This window comes from Marmota monax, unplaced genomic scaffold, assembly GCF_021218885.2.
Source record: "Marmota monax isolate L192 unplaced genomic scaffold, Marmota_monax_Labrador192_F-V1.1 WCK01_AAM20220418_F8-fsc00080, whole genome shotgun sequence".
In the NCBI taxonomy this organism is placed as follows: domain Eukaryota; kingdom Metazoa; phylum Chordata; class Mammalia; order Rodentia; family Sciuridae; genus Marmota; species Marmota monax.
Window position 1 is genome coordinate 2,101,261 of NW_026694750.1, and position 18,526 is coordinate 2,119,786.

Below are 18,526 nucleotides of genomic sequence, written 5' to 3' on the forward strand. Positions count from 1 at the left end.
ATCACAACAGAGTTGATATTTCTTAACCAGTATACACAGTACGTAGAGCTTGACATACAGTGCAACTGATCAGACCAAAGTTCAAAAGATTTTATGGAGGGTCCAATGCTAAATCACCATCTGGCTTTCTGCAGCAGGTTCCACAGTCCAACAGCCTTCTTACTCTTTGTGGCTTCCAGCTGATTTGCTGCTGGTCTTCAGACTTATTCTAAATTTTACTAAACAAATAAAAGTTCTAACCCATAGAAATTTCACCTAATTTGGTTATTAAAAATTACCACTTTTATATGTTATACAGATATTGAGACTTGCAGCAAGAATAGCACATGGCAAGGTTTTAAAAGACATGGTTGCTCCGTTCATGTCCATAATCAGAGTCAATAAGAAGACACCAATAAAATCAGAAATAGCCTGTACATCCTCCAGGAACGGAGAGCTTTCTTCTCTTCCTAGAAGACAGGACAAATAAGGAGGGAAAGGCGGCCACCTTACCAGTCACTCATTCATTTAAAATATATCTATTGTGGGACTATTTTGTACAAGACACCTTTCTAAGGACTGGGGTACATCAGTGAGTAAAACAGACGGAAACCCCCACCCCTCAGGGGTGTCGCTGTGTGCAAGCATGCCAGCAGCCCCTCTGCTTCCCCATGCAGCCGACAGCAGAAGAAACAATGACAGCGCCACTGTTGCACCTGGCTGAAGTTTTACAGTCTGCTATGACCCTCGTTCACCACTCTAGTCATCCAGAACCCCAGGACGCCACCTGTACTAAGCAATTTAGCCCAACATATTTGCTTTGTTGTCTACACATGGCCTGGAAGGCACTTGAAGCAGGTCTCTGTAAACACCTCCCAGGCTCCCTAGGGACCCTTTATAAAGGAGCAAATGCCTTCTCTAAGTTACCTTCTACTAAAAAGGAAAAAACTCCAATTCTGTGACCATTAACTTACATCATTCTCTTGTGTGGAAGTCAAGAAAGTACAAAATAATTTATCAGAGGTCAGAGGACGGGGAAGAAAGGTGTCAAAACAGCAGTGTACGCAACAAGAAGTGCCCCTGTCATCAAATGTCCATCCCCACAGCAAGATATGTGGACACAGAGGGAAGCACAGCGTCAGGCTTGCCTCCTGTCAGCGCTCTGAAAAGGCTGCCTGCAGAGCTGGAGTCCTACCTTCTTTTGGGTTCTGCTTAAACTGCGCAGAAAGAGAAGAAAGAAAGATGACGTCTCTGTCCCGATCCTTCCAAGAGACTCGGAAGATCTTACAGACCAGCTGTAAGGCCTGCTCTTCAGACACCTCTGGGCCTGAGGAAGGCTCCTGGTAAGGAAGAAGATCTGGGGTTAATCTCCAGAAGGAGGCAAGAGCTGGAAACTTCAACAGGAATACTTTATTCAGATTGAATTCATTTAATAATGAGGATTTTTTAAAATGCATAAAACCATTCAAGCACTGATTAAGAGGAAAACTGAATCTGTCACTATTACTTCAAGGTTATAACATCTAGGTCTCATGAACTTCTGATATAGTTTATAGAAAAGCATAAAAAAAGCAAGGGTGTTATCAGGAACAACTCAGTGAGAAATGTGATACAGGCTGGATATACAGCCTATTTTTGGTTCTAAATTTCAAAGGATCAGGTTAACATTCTAGGTACATAACCAATTTTCCTTCAGGAGTTTTCTCCCAATTTAACACCTCTCATTATATTCCACCACAGATAAAATACCATATACGTAAGAACTTAAATTCTAAGAACTATACAAACTACAGCTCAGCATCACTAGAAGCTCTAGGCCAACGTCTGGTCATCACCGACGTGCACTACTAACGCAGCCCAACGCCCAGCTGAAGGGAAAGTGGTGGAACTGCCTCCCCCGTGACGCCAAAAGCAAACCCCAACAAACCCCTAGTACGGGAACTAAGCTCGGCCGACAGTACCACACACAGGCCTGGTGGCTAAAGGCTTTCCTTGCTACTGATTTTACATATTCCCACCATTTCTCTCGGAATACAGCCAAAGATACGATGATCTACTTGTTCAGGCAAGACCAACGGAAAAAATTCTAATGGGCTCTATATTAGTTCCTACCGCAAATTAAATTTACTGATAAAAACCTAAACCTAAACCAAAGATAAATGAGGGATTTTACGAATTAAAAGTACTGAGAGATACTTCCATTAATAAGGGCAACCCCACCCACGTAGACTGACCGATCAAGGAGACCCACTCATGGCCACTCCGGCAACGAGACACGACACTGGAGACTGGAAGGGGGCTTCCCTCTTACCCACCTTGTCACTGAGGCTCCTCTTTTCTCTTCGATCGTTTTCGTCAACCTCCATATTTTCAATTCCTGAATCCACATCCACCTGGGACATGCTTTAAGCATAAAAGACAAATAAGTCTTTCAGCTTCTGTAAAACCCCCAATGTCACAGCTGCTAGTTGAGGAAAAGTTTTTAAGTCAAAATCAGTCAGGAAAGCAAAATGAAAAATGTTCCTCTTTTTCTCTAATTAATTTTTAAAAGCTCTTCACCTATTGGGTTATAAGTATCCTGCCTCCCAGACTTTGGAAATGTTTCCCCCCAGATATCATTTCCTCAGGCTCAGTATCCAACAAAGAGGAAAGCAAAACAGTGGAGCAGATTTTCAGTCATGTTATTTTTAAATGACATAAAATGCAACCAGAACTTGATTACAAAATCTGGTTAAATACATGTTGTTTTTCTCCTGCATTAAATAGTTATCCAGGACCAGTTATTGAAAAGATCATCTTTTTTTTTTTTTTTTGGTACCAGGGAATGAACTCAGGGTCACTTAACCACTGAGCCACATCCCCATCCCTTTTGATTTTTTGAGACAAGGTCTTGCTAAGTTGCATAGGGCTTTGCTAAATTGCCGAGGCTGGCCTTGAACTTTTGATTCTCCTGCCTTAGCCTTAAGAGTTGCTGGAATTACAGGTGTGTGCTACCATTCCTGGCTAAGATCATCCTTTTTATATTAACATAAAATCTATGTTGTTGATTCTCATACATGTCTGGGGTTTATTTCTGGATACTCATTTTCCAGAGGCTAGCTGCGCAGGAGTCGACATCACTCTGTCTGACTGAACCCTCATGATGTGCCTCCACTTGTGTGAGATCAAACACCTCACTCCACTTCAAACCATCTCGATATTCCTGGCTCTTCCCTCTTCTATGCACACTTGAGAATCAGCCTACTAGTTCCTTAAAAATCCTGTCAGGATTTTGACTAGAATCTCATTGACCTTGGAGATCAAATGTGGGAAGAAATGACATTACTATGTTCTTGAGTCTCTCTCCCCAAGTACTAAAACCTCTTCAAGGTCTTTCAATAAACTTTTATAATTTTCTCCATAAAATTCCTGTAGTTCTTTTGCTAAATGTATTTCTAGATACCATATAGTTTTTATTGCAACTGTGAATGGCATGTTTTTAAAAGTGAAATTTTCTAAGTTTTTATTATTGGCACATAATAGCATAACTGGTTTAAAACATGCAGCTCTTACAGCAACGTGTTCTCTTATTCATAGAGTTACTACGCAGATAGTCCACCTGTCTCCAGGTAGTAACTGTTTAGTGTCTTCTACTCTAATCATGTGTCTTCCTGCACTGAGTAGGACCCACGTGTTGAACAGTAGTAGAAACAGCAGTCATCCTGGGTCTAACTCCTGATTTTACAGAGTGGTTCTAACCACTATCTGTGGGAGCTGCTGTGCTTTTTAGTAGATGTTCTCTCACAGTAAGATAACCTATACTAGTGCAACACACACACACTCTGGAATCTTAGAGGCTTATTAAAACTATAAGGATTCATTTCTTGCTTACGCAAAGTCTGAAGAGAGTGAAGCATCCTTACTCCATCTTTAATCTATGCCATCTGCAATACACAGCCTCCCAGGTCACTGGAGCAAGAGAAGAGAGGAACGGAGGAGGAATATCGGCTCAACTGCCTTCACCTAAAAGTGATGCATGTCACTCTCATTCACAATCTACTGGACAGAACTAGTCATTTGGCACCAATCTAACAGCAAAAGAGACTGGGAAATATTAGGAATCTTGTGAGATATTTGATGAACTCTTGTCTCTGCCACAATACTGCTTTTTTCTTTTTGGTACCGGGGATGGAACCCAGGGCTCTATCATTGAGCTACACCCCAGCCCCACACCGTCAGTTTAAGGCTACTTCTTCCTATTCCTCATTTGCTTAGATTTTAATAATGAATTAATGTAGAATTTTATCAAATTTTTGCAGCTAACATCAGAAGGATTTTCTCTATGATATATAATATGGTAAATGACATTTACAGATTTTCTAATGTTAATGCCCTCTTGTACTCTCAAGGTAAACCCGAGTTGATTATGATATAGCTATCATATTGTAGTGTTTTTTAAATAAACTTTTACTTGAAATACATGTGCAGAGTCGTGCGTAGATGTTTGGCTGAATGAACTTCCTTGAAGTAAACCTATCCAGATCAGGAAACAGAACATCACCAGTACTTCAAGAAAACCCTGCAGCTCTTCAAATCAAGGAGTAAGTTGACTCACAGCAACCATTATGCTCACCCTGAACTCCAAAGATTAGCTTAGCCTGCCATTAATGTGCTATGGGATTTGACTTGCTAATCTTAATATTTCTGCAAATTTGTTTATGGATGTGATTACCCTATTATTAATATTCTTTTATATTACTCACATAGGTTTTTTTGCTTTGTTCTTAATACCAGGATTGAATTCATGGAAACTCGACCACTGAGCCACATCCCCAGCCCTATTTTTTTTTTTTTAAGATGGACACAATATCTTTATTTTGTTTAGTTATTTTTATGTGGTGCTGAGGATCAAACCCAGTGCCTCATATGTGTGAGGCAAGCACTCTGCTACTGAGCCACAACCCCAGACCCTATTTTTTATATTTTATTTAGAAACAAGGTCTCAGTGAGTTTCTTTAGCACCTCGCTTTTTCCTGAGGCTAGCTTTGAACTTGTGATCCTCCTGCCTCAGCTTCCAGGGCCTCTGGGATTATAGACGTGTGCTACCACACCAGGCTTGGTTTTTTAAATTTTTAAAAATATTTTTATTTTTTGTGGTTGTAATTGAACACAATACCTTCATTTTATGTGTTTACTTTTATGTGGTGCTGAGGATCAAACCTAGCGCCACACATGTGCTAGGTGAGTGCTCTACCACTGAGCCACAAGCCCAGTCCCAGGCTTGGTTTTAATATTAAGGTTATATTAGCCTCATTTATTAAGTTGGAATGTTCTTTTTTTTTAAATTATCCAAAAATTTTTTATACAATTGAATACCTGCAAAAACATACAGCAGAAAAATACCAATTCAGTACATTTCCTGGTGTTTATTTGGGTTATCTCTTTCTTGTTGAGCCACATTTGGGGAGAATTGTTTTTTGAGAAATCTCATTTTCCACCAAGATTTCAAATTCATATGCACCTTGTAAATTTATACTTTTTCATGGAATTCTCTTTGGCAGTAATACATAGTACCGAGAACCCATTTTGTGTAGACATTCAGATACTGATGATCAAAAGAGACTAAAAAAACCCCTACTTCACAAAGCGTACATCCTCGTTAGAGAGAGGAAGAAAATAAACTATAAACATAATTTCTCATAAGCAAAGCATATAGTATATTACATAATAAATGCTATAGAAAAATGAAAGCAAATGAGTCAGGAAAAGACCACTAAGAGTGCAGGTATTTCCCATTTTAAATGGAAATTTAAACATTTTTCTCAAGTTGTCACTTTGATACATATTTATTATTTTTCAATTCTGAATACTTTCAAATTTCCATTATGATCTCTTCTTTGACAGGTATTTAAAATGTCTAATGTATGTGGGTTTTTAAAATTCCTATATTAATTTTCTAACAATGGATGAGTCAGAAAACATGAACCAATGGTTCTGACTCCTGAAACTTTCTGACTGAGGAGTGTTAGTGAAGGCCGTGTGCTCTCACACTAGGACGCAAGGCTCGGCCTCCTTCAACTAAATCATGATTGCCGAGTTGCCTTTTGGTGCTTACAGATGTTTACCCTCCTTGATCTATTACTGGCTGAAAAATGGTAATGGTAATCTCCCATTACCGTTATGTGTCATTTCTTCTTGTATCATCAATACCTGCTTTATTAGATGTTGAAATCATATTACCAAGTGAATACACATTTTTAAACTGTTATATCTGGCTAGCAAACTGTACACCTATCATTACAAAATGCTTATTTCTTATAAATTCTTTATGCCTTACTGTCTAACTCATCAGTAGGTTTATCCCAATTTTGTCTATGTGGTCCCTCTTCTTCCTTTAGCTTTTCATCTTTCTGTGTTCCAGGTATTGCCTTGTGTAAACAGATACAAAGATGAACTGTTTTGTTTTTGCTCCACCTATGACTTTAACTGATTTACTATGATCAGTGACATATTTAGATTTGTTAAACTATCCGATTTTGTGCTGTTTGTCCCTTTCTAAAATTTGTATTTTTTTCCCATAAACTTAAGTTTCCTCTACCCTACCCCCCTGCCTTGTTCCATGTTGCTCCCTTATTGATTTGGGAGAGGAACAGTAGTCCCCTCCTATCCATGGTTTACTTTCCATCAACTATGGTCCCAGTGCAGAAAATGGAAAGTCCCAGAAATAATTTACAGTTTTAAATTGCACTTGTAGCATGCTGACTTGTACCAACCTGCTTCATTCTGCCAAGGACATGAATCATCCCTTTGTCTGGCTCATCCACACATGACAGGCTACCCACTCATTGTTCATTTAGCTTGTTTATCAGATGATGGCAGAGGTATTGCAGTACTTGTGTTTGAGTAACTCTTATTATATTTAATAATGGCCCCCAAATCCAAGAACAGTGTTATTTGGGAGGTACCCTACACGACATGGAAGAAGGAGCCACTCTAGCACTTTGTGGCAATGTTTCGGGTATATGAAAAGATAGCTCAGTATACAGTTCAAAATTATCTGTGGTTTTAGGCATACCCTAGGGGTCTTAGAATATTCCAAGTTGTGGTGCTGAGGATCAAACCCAATATTCCCTGTGGATGGGGGCACAACTATACTGTATGTCTATTCTTTTAATGGTTACTCTTGAACTTTATCAAGTATTTTTAATTCAAAGCATAAAATTTACCCTCTTCCCAAGTAATACAAGAATTCGAGGGTGCCCTAACCATCCCTCTTCTGGCTTACCCGCTCTTGTTCAATATCTTAAATCTATCTGATTATTTTTACTCTCCTTTCCCATTGCTGTGTTATAAACTGCTGTGAGCATTCTATACATCAGGGTTTGTTCACATGTACCATATGTTTATTATTTTCTTCAGTCTTCACTCTTTCTTTCTTTTCATCTCAGACATTAGTTCTTAGATCCCTGAAAAGGACATTTTTTGGGGGGTGGGGCTGGGGACTGAACCCAGGGCCTTGCAGTCTATTATGAATCATACTCCATTCTCTATTTTAACAAACTCTATTGTTGGGGCTGGGGTTGTGACTCAGCGGTAGAGCGCTTGCCTTGCACGTGTGAGACCCTGGGTTCGATCCTCAGCACCACATAAAAATAAATAAACAAAATAAAGATTAAAAAAAAGAACTACATTTGTTAAAAGTTAGGGTCCATCTAGGCACAGTGGTATACACCTGTAATCCCAGTGTTTTGGGAGTCAGGCAAGAGAATCACAAGTTCCAGGCCAGTCTCAGCAATTTAGCAAGGCCTAAGCAACTTAATGAGACCCTGTCTTAAAAAATAAAGAGTTAGGGATGTAACTCAGGGGTAAAGCACCCCTGGATTCAATTCCCAATACAAACAAACAAACAAAAAATACATTGGGATCTTCTAACAAGGCTGGAAATTAGGAGTGGGGCAGATCAGCAGGTGAGTATTTTTTGTTGTTGTGTTTCCTAAAATCTATAAATATCTCTGTTTTAAACTTGCTCTTAAAAGACAATTCTACAGGGCTGGGGATGTGGCTCAAGCATTAGCTCGCTGGCCTGGCATGCGTGGGGCGCTGGGTTCGATCCTCAGCACCACATAAAAATAAAATAAAGACGTTGTGTCCACCGAAAACTAAAATAAATATATTTTAAAAAAATTCTCTCTCGCTATTTGAAAAAAAAAAAAGACAATTCTACAAGGGTACATAATTTTCAGTGGGTAGTTACTTTTTTCAGCATTTAACACTATTATTTTATCATCTTTGGCTTTCATCATTGAGACACCCAACAGTCATTTCTGTTGTTCTCCCTGCTTGTTCTAAAGGGCTCTGTCATTGGAATTTTATAATTTCACTGTAAATAGTGTAGTTACAATTTAACTTTGTTTATCCTGCTCATGATTTTCTGGACTTCCACAATCTGAGGATTTATATTATTTACCAACTCTTTCAAAAATAATTCTTGGTCTTTTTTTTTTTTTGGTACAAGGAATTGAACCCCGAGGTGCTTAACCATTGAGCTGCATACCATCCCATTTTATTTTACTTTCAGACGGGTCTCACCAAGTTGTATAGGGCCTCATGAAGTTGCTGAGGCTGGCTTTGAACTTGTGATCCTCATGCCTCAGATCCCCAAGCCGCTGGGATTACAGGTGTGAGCTACTGCACCTGGTTCAGCCTTATCTTTTTGATAACAGCTTCCAAACCAGTAGAGAAAAATATACAGGAAAACAGTTGGGTAAGGGAATCTGTTTATTTCTCTAATTTCTCCTTTGGACTTTTTAGATTTATATTGATCTCCATCTTTTGTATCTCTGAATATGCTTCATATTTTTCACTCTTGTTCTCTGTGGTGCATTCTAGGTAATTTCATTAGCTGGAGCTTTCAACTTATCAACTCTTTTTTTTAATATTTATTTTTTTAGTTTTAGGTGGACACAATATCTTTATTTTATTTTTATGTGGTGCTGAGAATCGAACCCAGTGCCTCACGCATGCTAGGCAAGCACGCTACCACTTGAGCCACATCCCCAACCCCTCAACTCTCTCTTTAGCTACTTTTATTCAATGGTTAAGCTCTTATATCAAATTTTCCACCTGGTAATTCTTACAGTGACTTGTTTTCTAATGTGTTTTGTGATTTGGGACTGAGGTCTCAAGTTTCTTTTTATTTTTTGAGCTTCTGAGACATGGTCTCACTCAGTTGCCCACTGCTGCTCAGACTCGAGATCCTCCTATCTTAGTCTCCCAAGTAATTGGAATTACAGGCATGCATCACTGCAGCTAACTTCTTGGAACTTTTTCTAAGGAAATTCTCTGAATTCTTGGATGACTTGTATTTGATTCTGCTAAATGCCTAATGGTAATACAGGTATGGGTCCACTTGTATAAATATTCTTGGCTTAAGGTATTTAAGCTACAGAAATGGTGTAAATCTAGGTCCTTACCCGACATGATAGTTACCTAGTGGCCATGAAATGAGTTGACTTGATTAAAAAAAAAAAAAAAAATCCCTAAACCCAGAGCAAAGATGATAAAAACATGATTATTTTTGTTCTGTAGGGTAGATTATTTTCTACTTGATTTTCTTCCTCTAAGAGAACAGTCCTCCTTAAATTTTTATCCTATGTGATGATCTCTGATCTGGCTCTTCACCTTGATTCCAACAATAGCTAAGGCTGTATATCAGTGCTTTGAAACATTTTTCATATCATGATACACATACAAGACGATATCTGTCTGGCCTGCTGAGGTAAACACAGAGTGCTGCCTGAGGGCAGGAGAAATGGACATTAGAAGTCTGATTGGCCCAAGGATTAAAGGAATCAACACCTAAGGCACTCTATCACCCATTCACAGCACACTTATAGCTCAAGCCAGCTCTGTTCTGGGACACCCTGATCCAAATGGAGCACTGAGGTACTTAGCTTACCTTTCTGAAATCTTCCAAATTTTAAACTTTCACTGAAAACTTTGAAGAATCTTTTAGGGACTGACATATGCTTGTTAGCTTTGTATTTACAAAATAGACATTGAAAACACTTTTTTAACCACCCATACCATAATTTTATAAAAAACCTATAACTCAAACAAATGGGGCTGGGATTGTTACTTAGTGGTAGAGTGCTTGTCTAGCATGTGTGAGGCACTGGGTTCAATTCTCAGCACCACATACAAATAAATAAAAATAAAAAATTTCATCAACAATTAATAAAAAATATTTTTTAAAAATGTACGAAGAACATTTCAGAGTAATAGAAAGACCCTTCAATTTAAGAAATCTGGTTCTAATTTGTTAAGGACTGGCACAGGTCTCCGGGATGGGGTTTCAGACCATAGTCTGGACCAGAGAGGTTGAATGAAATGGATCCTGCCCTTTCCTTAAATAAAAGGGCACATTAGAGAGCTAGCTCTTCTTTACCTTTTCTCACAGGAGACGCCATCAATGTCCATGCTCTGGGAGCGGGAGAGAGACTGGGACTGTGTCTCGAGGCTGTTGGAAGGTGAGCTGCTGAGAGAGCTGACTCCTTCGCTGCTCTGGCTCCGATGGGCGACTCCTAAACCGAACAACAAGAGATGAAGCCACGCGAAATGCTGCAGTAGCCGTCTATGGTGGCAACAGTCAGGACAACATTGTGCACTGGCACTGTCATCTTAGCAATTGACCACTTTCCATCAGATTATATTAAATGCATGATGTAGTATTAAAATCATAGGAACATTAGTAGGAAATCAGTTTATCTGGGCTCAGGGGTAAGAATTTTGCCTAGCATGTGTGAGGCACTGGGTTGGATCCCCAGCACCACATTAAATAAATTTATTTATTTAAATAAATAAATAAAATGAAGGTACTGTGTCCATTGACAACTGAAAAAAATATTAAAAAAAAAAAAAAAGAGGGCTGGGGATGTGGCTCAAGCGGTAGCGCGCTCGCCTGGCATGCGTGCGGCCCGGGTTCGATCCTCAGCACCACATACAAACAAAGATGTTGTGTCCGCCGAGAACTAAAAAAATAAATAAATATTAAAATTCTCTCTCTCTCTTTAAAAAAAAAAGAGAGAGAGAGATTGGTTTATCTATCGATAAGTACTGTATTTGAGGTCAGTAACAGGGCTACATCTGATTTTAAAAACTTATTACCGTTTCTCTTTCACCAACTCAAACTATAGTCTCTGAAAACAAATTAGATTCTGTAATAGCCAGAAAAATCCTTGAAATGGACCAAAAATATGTTACATCAATGAACAGACAGAGTGTAATAAGACAAGTATTATAAAATGTTAATGGCAGAATCTAGATGATGTGTTTATTGAGGTTTGTTATAAAATTCTTCCACCCCTGCTGTATATTTACAATTTTCATAATAAAATGTTGGAAAAAAATGTACTCAATTAAGCAACATGCTTCAATAAAGATTCATCCATTAATAAACTAAATATTTTTGTGTGTGTAATATTGGGCTTGAATCCAGGGGTACTCTACCACTGAGCTATATCTCCAGGCTTTTTATTTTTTGAGACAGAGTCTCCCTAATTCACTGAGGCTGACATTAAACTTGTGGTTCTCCTGCCCCAGCCTCTTGACCAGCTGGGATTACAGGTGTGCACCATCATATAAGCTTAACTAGATGTTTTGGTGAAAATAAAGAGCCCGATACTATCTTTGCCTTCACGGATCTTACAGTGTAGTGAAGCTGTGGTCAGGAATACTGGGACACATTATTTCTCTAGCAATTTCCTCATCAATGTCTTACAAATTATGTTTTTCAAGCAATTTTTAGAAATTACTCTAAATATGACAATGATTTTGCCAAAAAAAAAAGGGGGGGGAGGTGGGGTGCAGAAGACCAGACAGGGGGAAGAAAAGCAATGTTTAACTAAGCATTTGCAAATACTTTAAAAATATATATGCTTACATTGCTGAAAGGAAAATGAGACATGCATGTTTAAAAATAAAAAATACCTTAAAATGTCATTCGTAGCCAAAACAAGCAACAAAGAAATTAAATGTTATTCCTCCCAGCATTCTACAAAAGTAAACTTACCCCCCTTTAGAGAATATCATAAAATATTTATTTATCTACTCCTGACTATAGTTTTTGACACATATCAGTTTTTTAAAACTTCTGGAGGATTTACAAAGAAAATGAGAATCTAATTTGCACTACTCCTAAAAAGATGCTAGTAAAATTAAAAAAGCATCTAATGTAACCAGAATTCTGAAATAAGCTTGCAGATGAAAGTAAAACTTTATATTAATTAAATCAACAATTAAGACCCAATGTAAGTTCTCCACTATATATATATATATATATATATATATATATATATATATATATATATATATCAAGGAAAAAAAATAGTGTTCAAACTGTCCTTAGGAAAATATTGTTTCTTTATCACAAAGAAAGGCCAGACAATTTTAAAATTAAAACTAACTAATAATAAAGATAAATGATTTTCACAGGATATGACTAAGCAGGGTTTACAATTTCTGCCACAGGCTGGAACTACAGTCAGAGGAAGAGCACCTGCTTGGCATACAGAAGTCCCTGGGTTTGATCCCAGGAGCCACAATTTTTTTTAACGGTCTACCCTATAAAAAAAGTTCTGAAATCTTGCAAATTACATTGTTTGTTGCATTAAGTTATCTTAAAAACTGTATTTGTAATGACTATTACAGTATTCTATGTATATGATGTATGATAATATCGTACCAGAGTATCCCAGATAGTATAATATACTAATTTCCAATACATACATACAGACACCTTTTCTCAGTGCTGGGAATGAATCCCAAGGCCACACACATGCTAGACAAGCACTCTACCACTGAGTTATACCCAGCCCTGTCATATTTTTACAAGAATTAGCAGATATCATCTGAATACACTTTTCCCTGTGAGCCCTTCCACATCCAGGTTACGTGAGGCAATGCCCCCCACAGCTTATCACATATGACCCGCTCCTCAACCTCTGAACACCACAAGACTCTACTGTTTCTTTTTTCCGTGTGGTGCTGGGGAAGGAGAACCAGAGTCTCCCATATGCTAAGCAATCTTCTCATTTTTTTCAACTTAAAAAAAAAAAAAAACAAACTAATGGTTTCTTTCACTTTATTTAAAATATAAATTAAAATACCATGACTAAAACATACCAAAGCAATAATACAAATTATCCTCTCTTCTGAAACCACATACACTCCCTTTCTGTTCATACTCTCTCCCAACCCTCACCTGAGAAATCACATCTGGAACCCAAGAATCAAGGAATAAGATTTTCCTTTTCCTCCCTTCATCTTCAAAAAGTCACATATTAAAGAATTAAAATGGGGGGGATGGCGCTGGGGTTGTGGCTCAGTGGTAGAGCGCTCACCTAGCATGTGGGAGGCCCTGGGGTTCGATCCTCAGCACCACATAAAAATAAATAAATAAAATAAAGGTATTGTGTCCAACTACAACTAAAATATAATTTTTTTTTAAGAGAATTAAAACACAGGCCTATCCTTCTCTGACCTCTTTTAGAAGAGGAGCAAAATCCACACGTATCAATTTAAAAACATATCTTCTAGGGCTGGAGAATCAAAGACTTATACACCTAGAGTCCAAAGATCATAACTGCTCCCTGAAAAATAGCTGATTCTAGAGTTGAAGCAGGTGAACCTGGAGCGTCCACATTATCCAGAAGAACATGATCCAAAAGCTGAAGGGAAGGGCTGGGACTAGGTTTCAGGGATAGAGAGCTGGCCTGACACATGCAAGACACTGGGCTCGATTCTCAGAACCACATAAAAATAAACAAAGTACACAATTTGATGCTTAACAACAACAGCAACTAAAAGCATGGGGGTAGCCAATGGACAGAGAGTCCAGCCGGCAACAGCTACCAAGGCCAAAGCCAGAACATTTTTTATAAATAAATAATATAGTTATTTGGGGTATAATCCAAAGCATAAAGTAAATATACATGAATTCATATTGATACAAGCAAAAGATTAAATAAATAACAAAGAAGAAGGGATGAATCTATGAATCTTCCTTACAGAAGAATTTCAAATACTACAGATCCCCTGCTCCAGAAAGTGAAGCTGAAACCACTCCTTGAATACAGCTGCTGTCAGAACAACACCCAAGAAGTGCATGTGGAAAGAGAAAAACCGTCATTTCACAGTGGACACACCTGGCAAACACGACCTTAGTAACACAGTGCAGGTAACACAACCAGATGGTGGCTCTGACACACCTGCCGTGACACAATCAGTCTTTTCCTGTGAGAGTCCTCTCCCAAACCACAAGACCCAGCCTAAGGGGAAAACCCCAAACCAAGTGACATTCTGCAAAGTACTGGCCAGGACTCTTCAAAACTGCCAAGATTAAAAAAAAAAAAAAAAAAACAGAGAGAGACAAATGCTGTCACAGATGTAAGGAGACTCACGTTACTAATAGCACATCAAGGGTCATTTCTTACTGCTGACAAATGTACCACACCTTAACATTAGAGGAAACCAGGTGGTGTACACATGGAAATTCTATGTATTGCAACTGTCATGACAGAAAGGTATCATAAATATTTATTTTACAAAAACACTAGGCCTGCAGCCCTGATTCCATGATGTCTAGAATCATGACCTTGAGCAAGCCAGATTGCTTGAGTTCTCCCTGCATGGGTGATGCTGGCATCTGCACAGGGCTGCTGTGGAGATCCAATGGAGGACTGGGATTGTGGCTCAGCGGTAGAGCACTTGCCTAGCATGTTTGAGGCCCTGGGTTCGATCCTCAGCACCACATAAAAATACATACATACATACATACATAAAGGTGTTGTGTTCAACTAAAAAAATAAAAAAGAAAATTTAAAAAAAATCCAATGGAATGTGAAAGTGTTTATAAACTCTACAGTCACACCTGCAGGCATCCATAAAACAAGATAAGAACTCAGGGCAAACTCCCCAGTGTAAAAACAGATGAGCTTTCTACTACCTCAGTACCTGCTCCATTTTTAAAATACCTGAGCATCAATCAAGTCAAGGTTCAATGGCACACACCTGTAATCCCAGGAGTTTGGGAGGCTGAGGCAAGAGGATAGCAAGTTCAAAGCCAGCCTCAGCAAAAGCAAGGCACTATGCAACTCAGTGAGACCCTGTCTCTGAATAAAATACAAAATAGGCCTGAGGAGGTGGCTCAGTGGTAGAGTGACCCCAAGTTCAATCCCCAGTACCCCCTTCCCCCAAAAAAGACAAGGCAAATGCATCCCACCAGTCTCCAGGGACTTTTCCCCCTAACCTATGGGTTCAGATAATCAAAGTATAATTCCTGTTGATCCATTGATACTACAATACTATAACTCACAATTAACAAATAAGTGTAAAGTATAGCCTCAACTCCTGGAGCCAAAAAAAGATATGTGCATATAACTGCCACACCCCTCAATAACAAACAGTGCATTTCACAGTGGGTACTTTAGAACTATTCACTGAGTGCAACAGGATTTTGGAGATACATTTTAAATTTATGGTTGCAGCATCAAGCAGGTGCTATTAGTGAACTCTGTAACTTCAGTCATTTAAGTTCGAGCACCTTGATTTCTCTATCTGTACAATGATGGGACTGAAGTATAAAAGTCTCCGGTCCCTTCTGTTTCTATTAAAGTTAGGTATCCAGTTATTTTTTTAAACCATGCTGTGTTGACAATAACAATTATGCATTCTCCTAAACATATATATTTACTTCAGAAACAAAAGAAACTGAACCGAACAACAGTTCCTAGTTGATGCTTTGGGGCACTTGGCAAAGGCTTTCTCTCAGGTTGATGATGACCGACTCTCTTTCATGTACTGTGCTGACAGCCCCAAGAAGGTCAATCATCTGATTTAACAAGAGCCCAAAACTGAAGCTGAGGCTGGGCTCAATGGCAGGACTCTTGCTTAGCATGTGTAAGGCACTAGGTTCCATCACCACATAAAAATAAGGTATATGTCCATCTACAACTTAAATTTTTTTTTAAAAAGGCAAAAACTTATTTTTGAGCTTTCCTTAGGATCACAAAACCCCAGTCAGTGGGAGAGGCAGAAGGAACAAAAGAGTCTCACTTAGCTAAAGCAATGGGGACAGAGAGGAAAGAGGGAAGGATGACTTAAGACTCCACTTCAGGGAACGAATCCTGCCAAATCTGCTAGATATCTGCTTGTTGGAGCTGCCCAGATGCTCAACCTCAAAGTAAGGTTTTTCAAGTACCAACATTCAATCCAAGGCATTAAAGATGAAAAACCATCATGCATTCAAAGACTCAGAAACCTGTTTTCTTAAACTCACTTCCCTTAAGACACCAAATGGGAAACTGAGGAGAGATGGGGAGAAAAGCTCCCAGCATACTCCCAAATCAATCTGGCCATGACTGTGAGCTCAACAGATCAAAGAGAAATATAAGACAGTTGTTTTGTTTTTTTTTTTTCCCCTCAGAATTTTCAATCTGGTTAGGAAAACAAGACAAACGAACCACTAAGACTGGCTACTGTGGCACAGTATCTATTGGTTACAGAGCTACCAGGGTGAATAGGACTTCTAGGACAGGAAGAGGATGTGCTCTGAAAAGCAGCACATCAGTTATATCAAGAGGGAGGTGCCTAGTTACAGAGGACCTTCAAAAGTCCTTGGACCAGATTACCATGGGAAACGTGGGAAACGGAAATGGGAAAACAAGCAGGTCTTGGGCACAGGGAAGTGGCATGTCCTACCTCGCTTCAGCTCCCTAAGGAACAGAGACAAGTTTTATGGAAACCACTCACACACAGGGTCATCCCTGCGCCTGCACTGCACTGGGAAGCATGACTAAGGAATGAAAGCAGTGCTGTGGCGCAGTGTGTGTCCCCTGCATAGGCAGAATGCCAGCGGGCACCTGGAGTCAGATGCAGGCAGCTGGTAAAGCTGTGAGCACCGCAGAGACTGCAGGATGAGGGAGAGCAGCGAGAGGATGGACCGCCCCCCATCACAACAGGAAGCCCATTCCCAGCACTACATGCCTCTCCCTGGGAAGACATCAGCACCTGTTCCAGATCCACCAAGTAACTAGTATGACCCCAGCTCAGAAATGACACAACACCCCTTAGTAGCCAAAATGCCACTTCAGAGACATGAAGTGACCAGGCTGCACAGGACATACTTGTTACATTCAGAGAACTAAAATGTATGTGATAAAATGTGTTTGGTGAAAGGAGAGGATGTGACGAGGTGGAGGGAACAGAGGCATCTCCCTCGGCTACAGGAAAGAGGTGGGCGGGAAAAGGGATGCAATGTACATGACAGAACCAAGAGCAGCAGACTCCAGAGCCCAGGGGCCTTTGAGAGGCCACTGCAGCTCTGCCCCGGGGCCTTTCTGGAGCAGTTTTGTTTGGTCCTCGGGACAGAACCCAGGGTCAGCTAAGCGCATGCTCTACTGCTGAGCTGCACAAGCAGCCCCCACTTAAACCTTCTCCCTCTCCCAAGCTGCAGACCCAGTAGAAGTTGGGGGGGAGAATCTTAACACATTCCTGATAGTGTTCATAGCAAAAAACAATTTACTTCAAAAAAAAAATGGCTTCTAGTTAAAATTCCTACAAATACACTAAACAATAACGATGCTTATTAGACTCAAAATTCTGAAAAAAGCCATTAAAAGAGGACTGTCCCCTGCACCAGCAATCGTCACCAGCCCATTCTCGCCACAGGATTTCTGCATCTCCTTTTCTTCAGTCTGAAAAGATCACCCCACAGATCCTGCCAGGCAAGCTCCTTTCCTTCACTCAGGCCTCTGCTAGAAATGTTCGATCTGAGGTGCTCCCTGCAGTCCTCCCTGAAGCACCACTCTGGTGTTCCCCACAATCAGCACCACCTGACGGGTTTCAAGAGGTTTTAATTGTTCATTTTCTCACTAAACAACAAGCAATATGGCCCAGAATGGAACCTAACACAGAGAATGATTCAAATAAATATTAAATCAAGGCTTCGTGAATTTATGATGTTAGTAAACCACTGCTAACTACCAAAATAGACTAAAATGTAAAAGAGGTCAAATTTTATCAGATCAAACTCTGAGAGATGAGAATAACAACTGTAAGGGGATATGGAAGGATGTTCGAAAGTAACAATCTTGTTTTTATTAAATAATATATAATGCATTATTAATTTTTAGTCACCATTCTATACGATCACTAAAGCTTATTCCCTTAAAATTTTGTACCCTTTAATCAACTATCTTCCCTTCCCTTGTCCATCCCCCTCCCTGACCTCTAGTTATCACCATTCATTATACTATTTCCATGTGTTCAAGATTTTTAGATTCCACATATAAATGAAATCATGCAGTTTATCTTTCTAGGCCAGCTAATTTCACTTCACATAATGTCCTCCAGGTCTATGTATGTGCTGCAAGTGGCAGACTTCCCTTCTTAAGGCTGAACAGTACTCCACTGCACACACATACCCCTCCTTCTCTATTCACTCATCTGACAATGGACACCGAGATCCTCAGCCACCAGGGGCGAGGCTGCAGTGAGCACAGTGCAGATC

At 39.5% G+C, this 18,526-nt stretch overlaps 1 protein-coding gene across 3 annotated transcripts in view; it reads right to left on the minus strand.

Annotated features, from left to right (window-relative positions):
- Window positions 1-18,526, minus strand: part of Ube4b (ubiquitination factor E4B) — a 116,399-nt gene that overhangs the window by 58,294 nt on the left and 39,579 nt on the right. For all 3 annotated transcript variants that reach the window (XM_046424850.2, XM_046424849.2, XM_046424851.2), the window contains exons 3-5: window positions 10,406-10,541; window positions 2,295-2,382; window positions 1,175-1,319 (exon numbers count right to left, since the gene is read on the minus strand). In XM_046424850.2, the coding sequence (XP_046280806.1) occupies window positions 1,175-1,319; window positions 2,295-2,382; window positions 10,406-10,541 (369 nt within the window). The remainder of the gene's footprint in view (window positions 1-1,174; window positions 1,320-2,294; window positions 2,383-10,405; window positions 10,542-18,526) is intronic.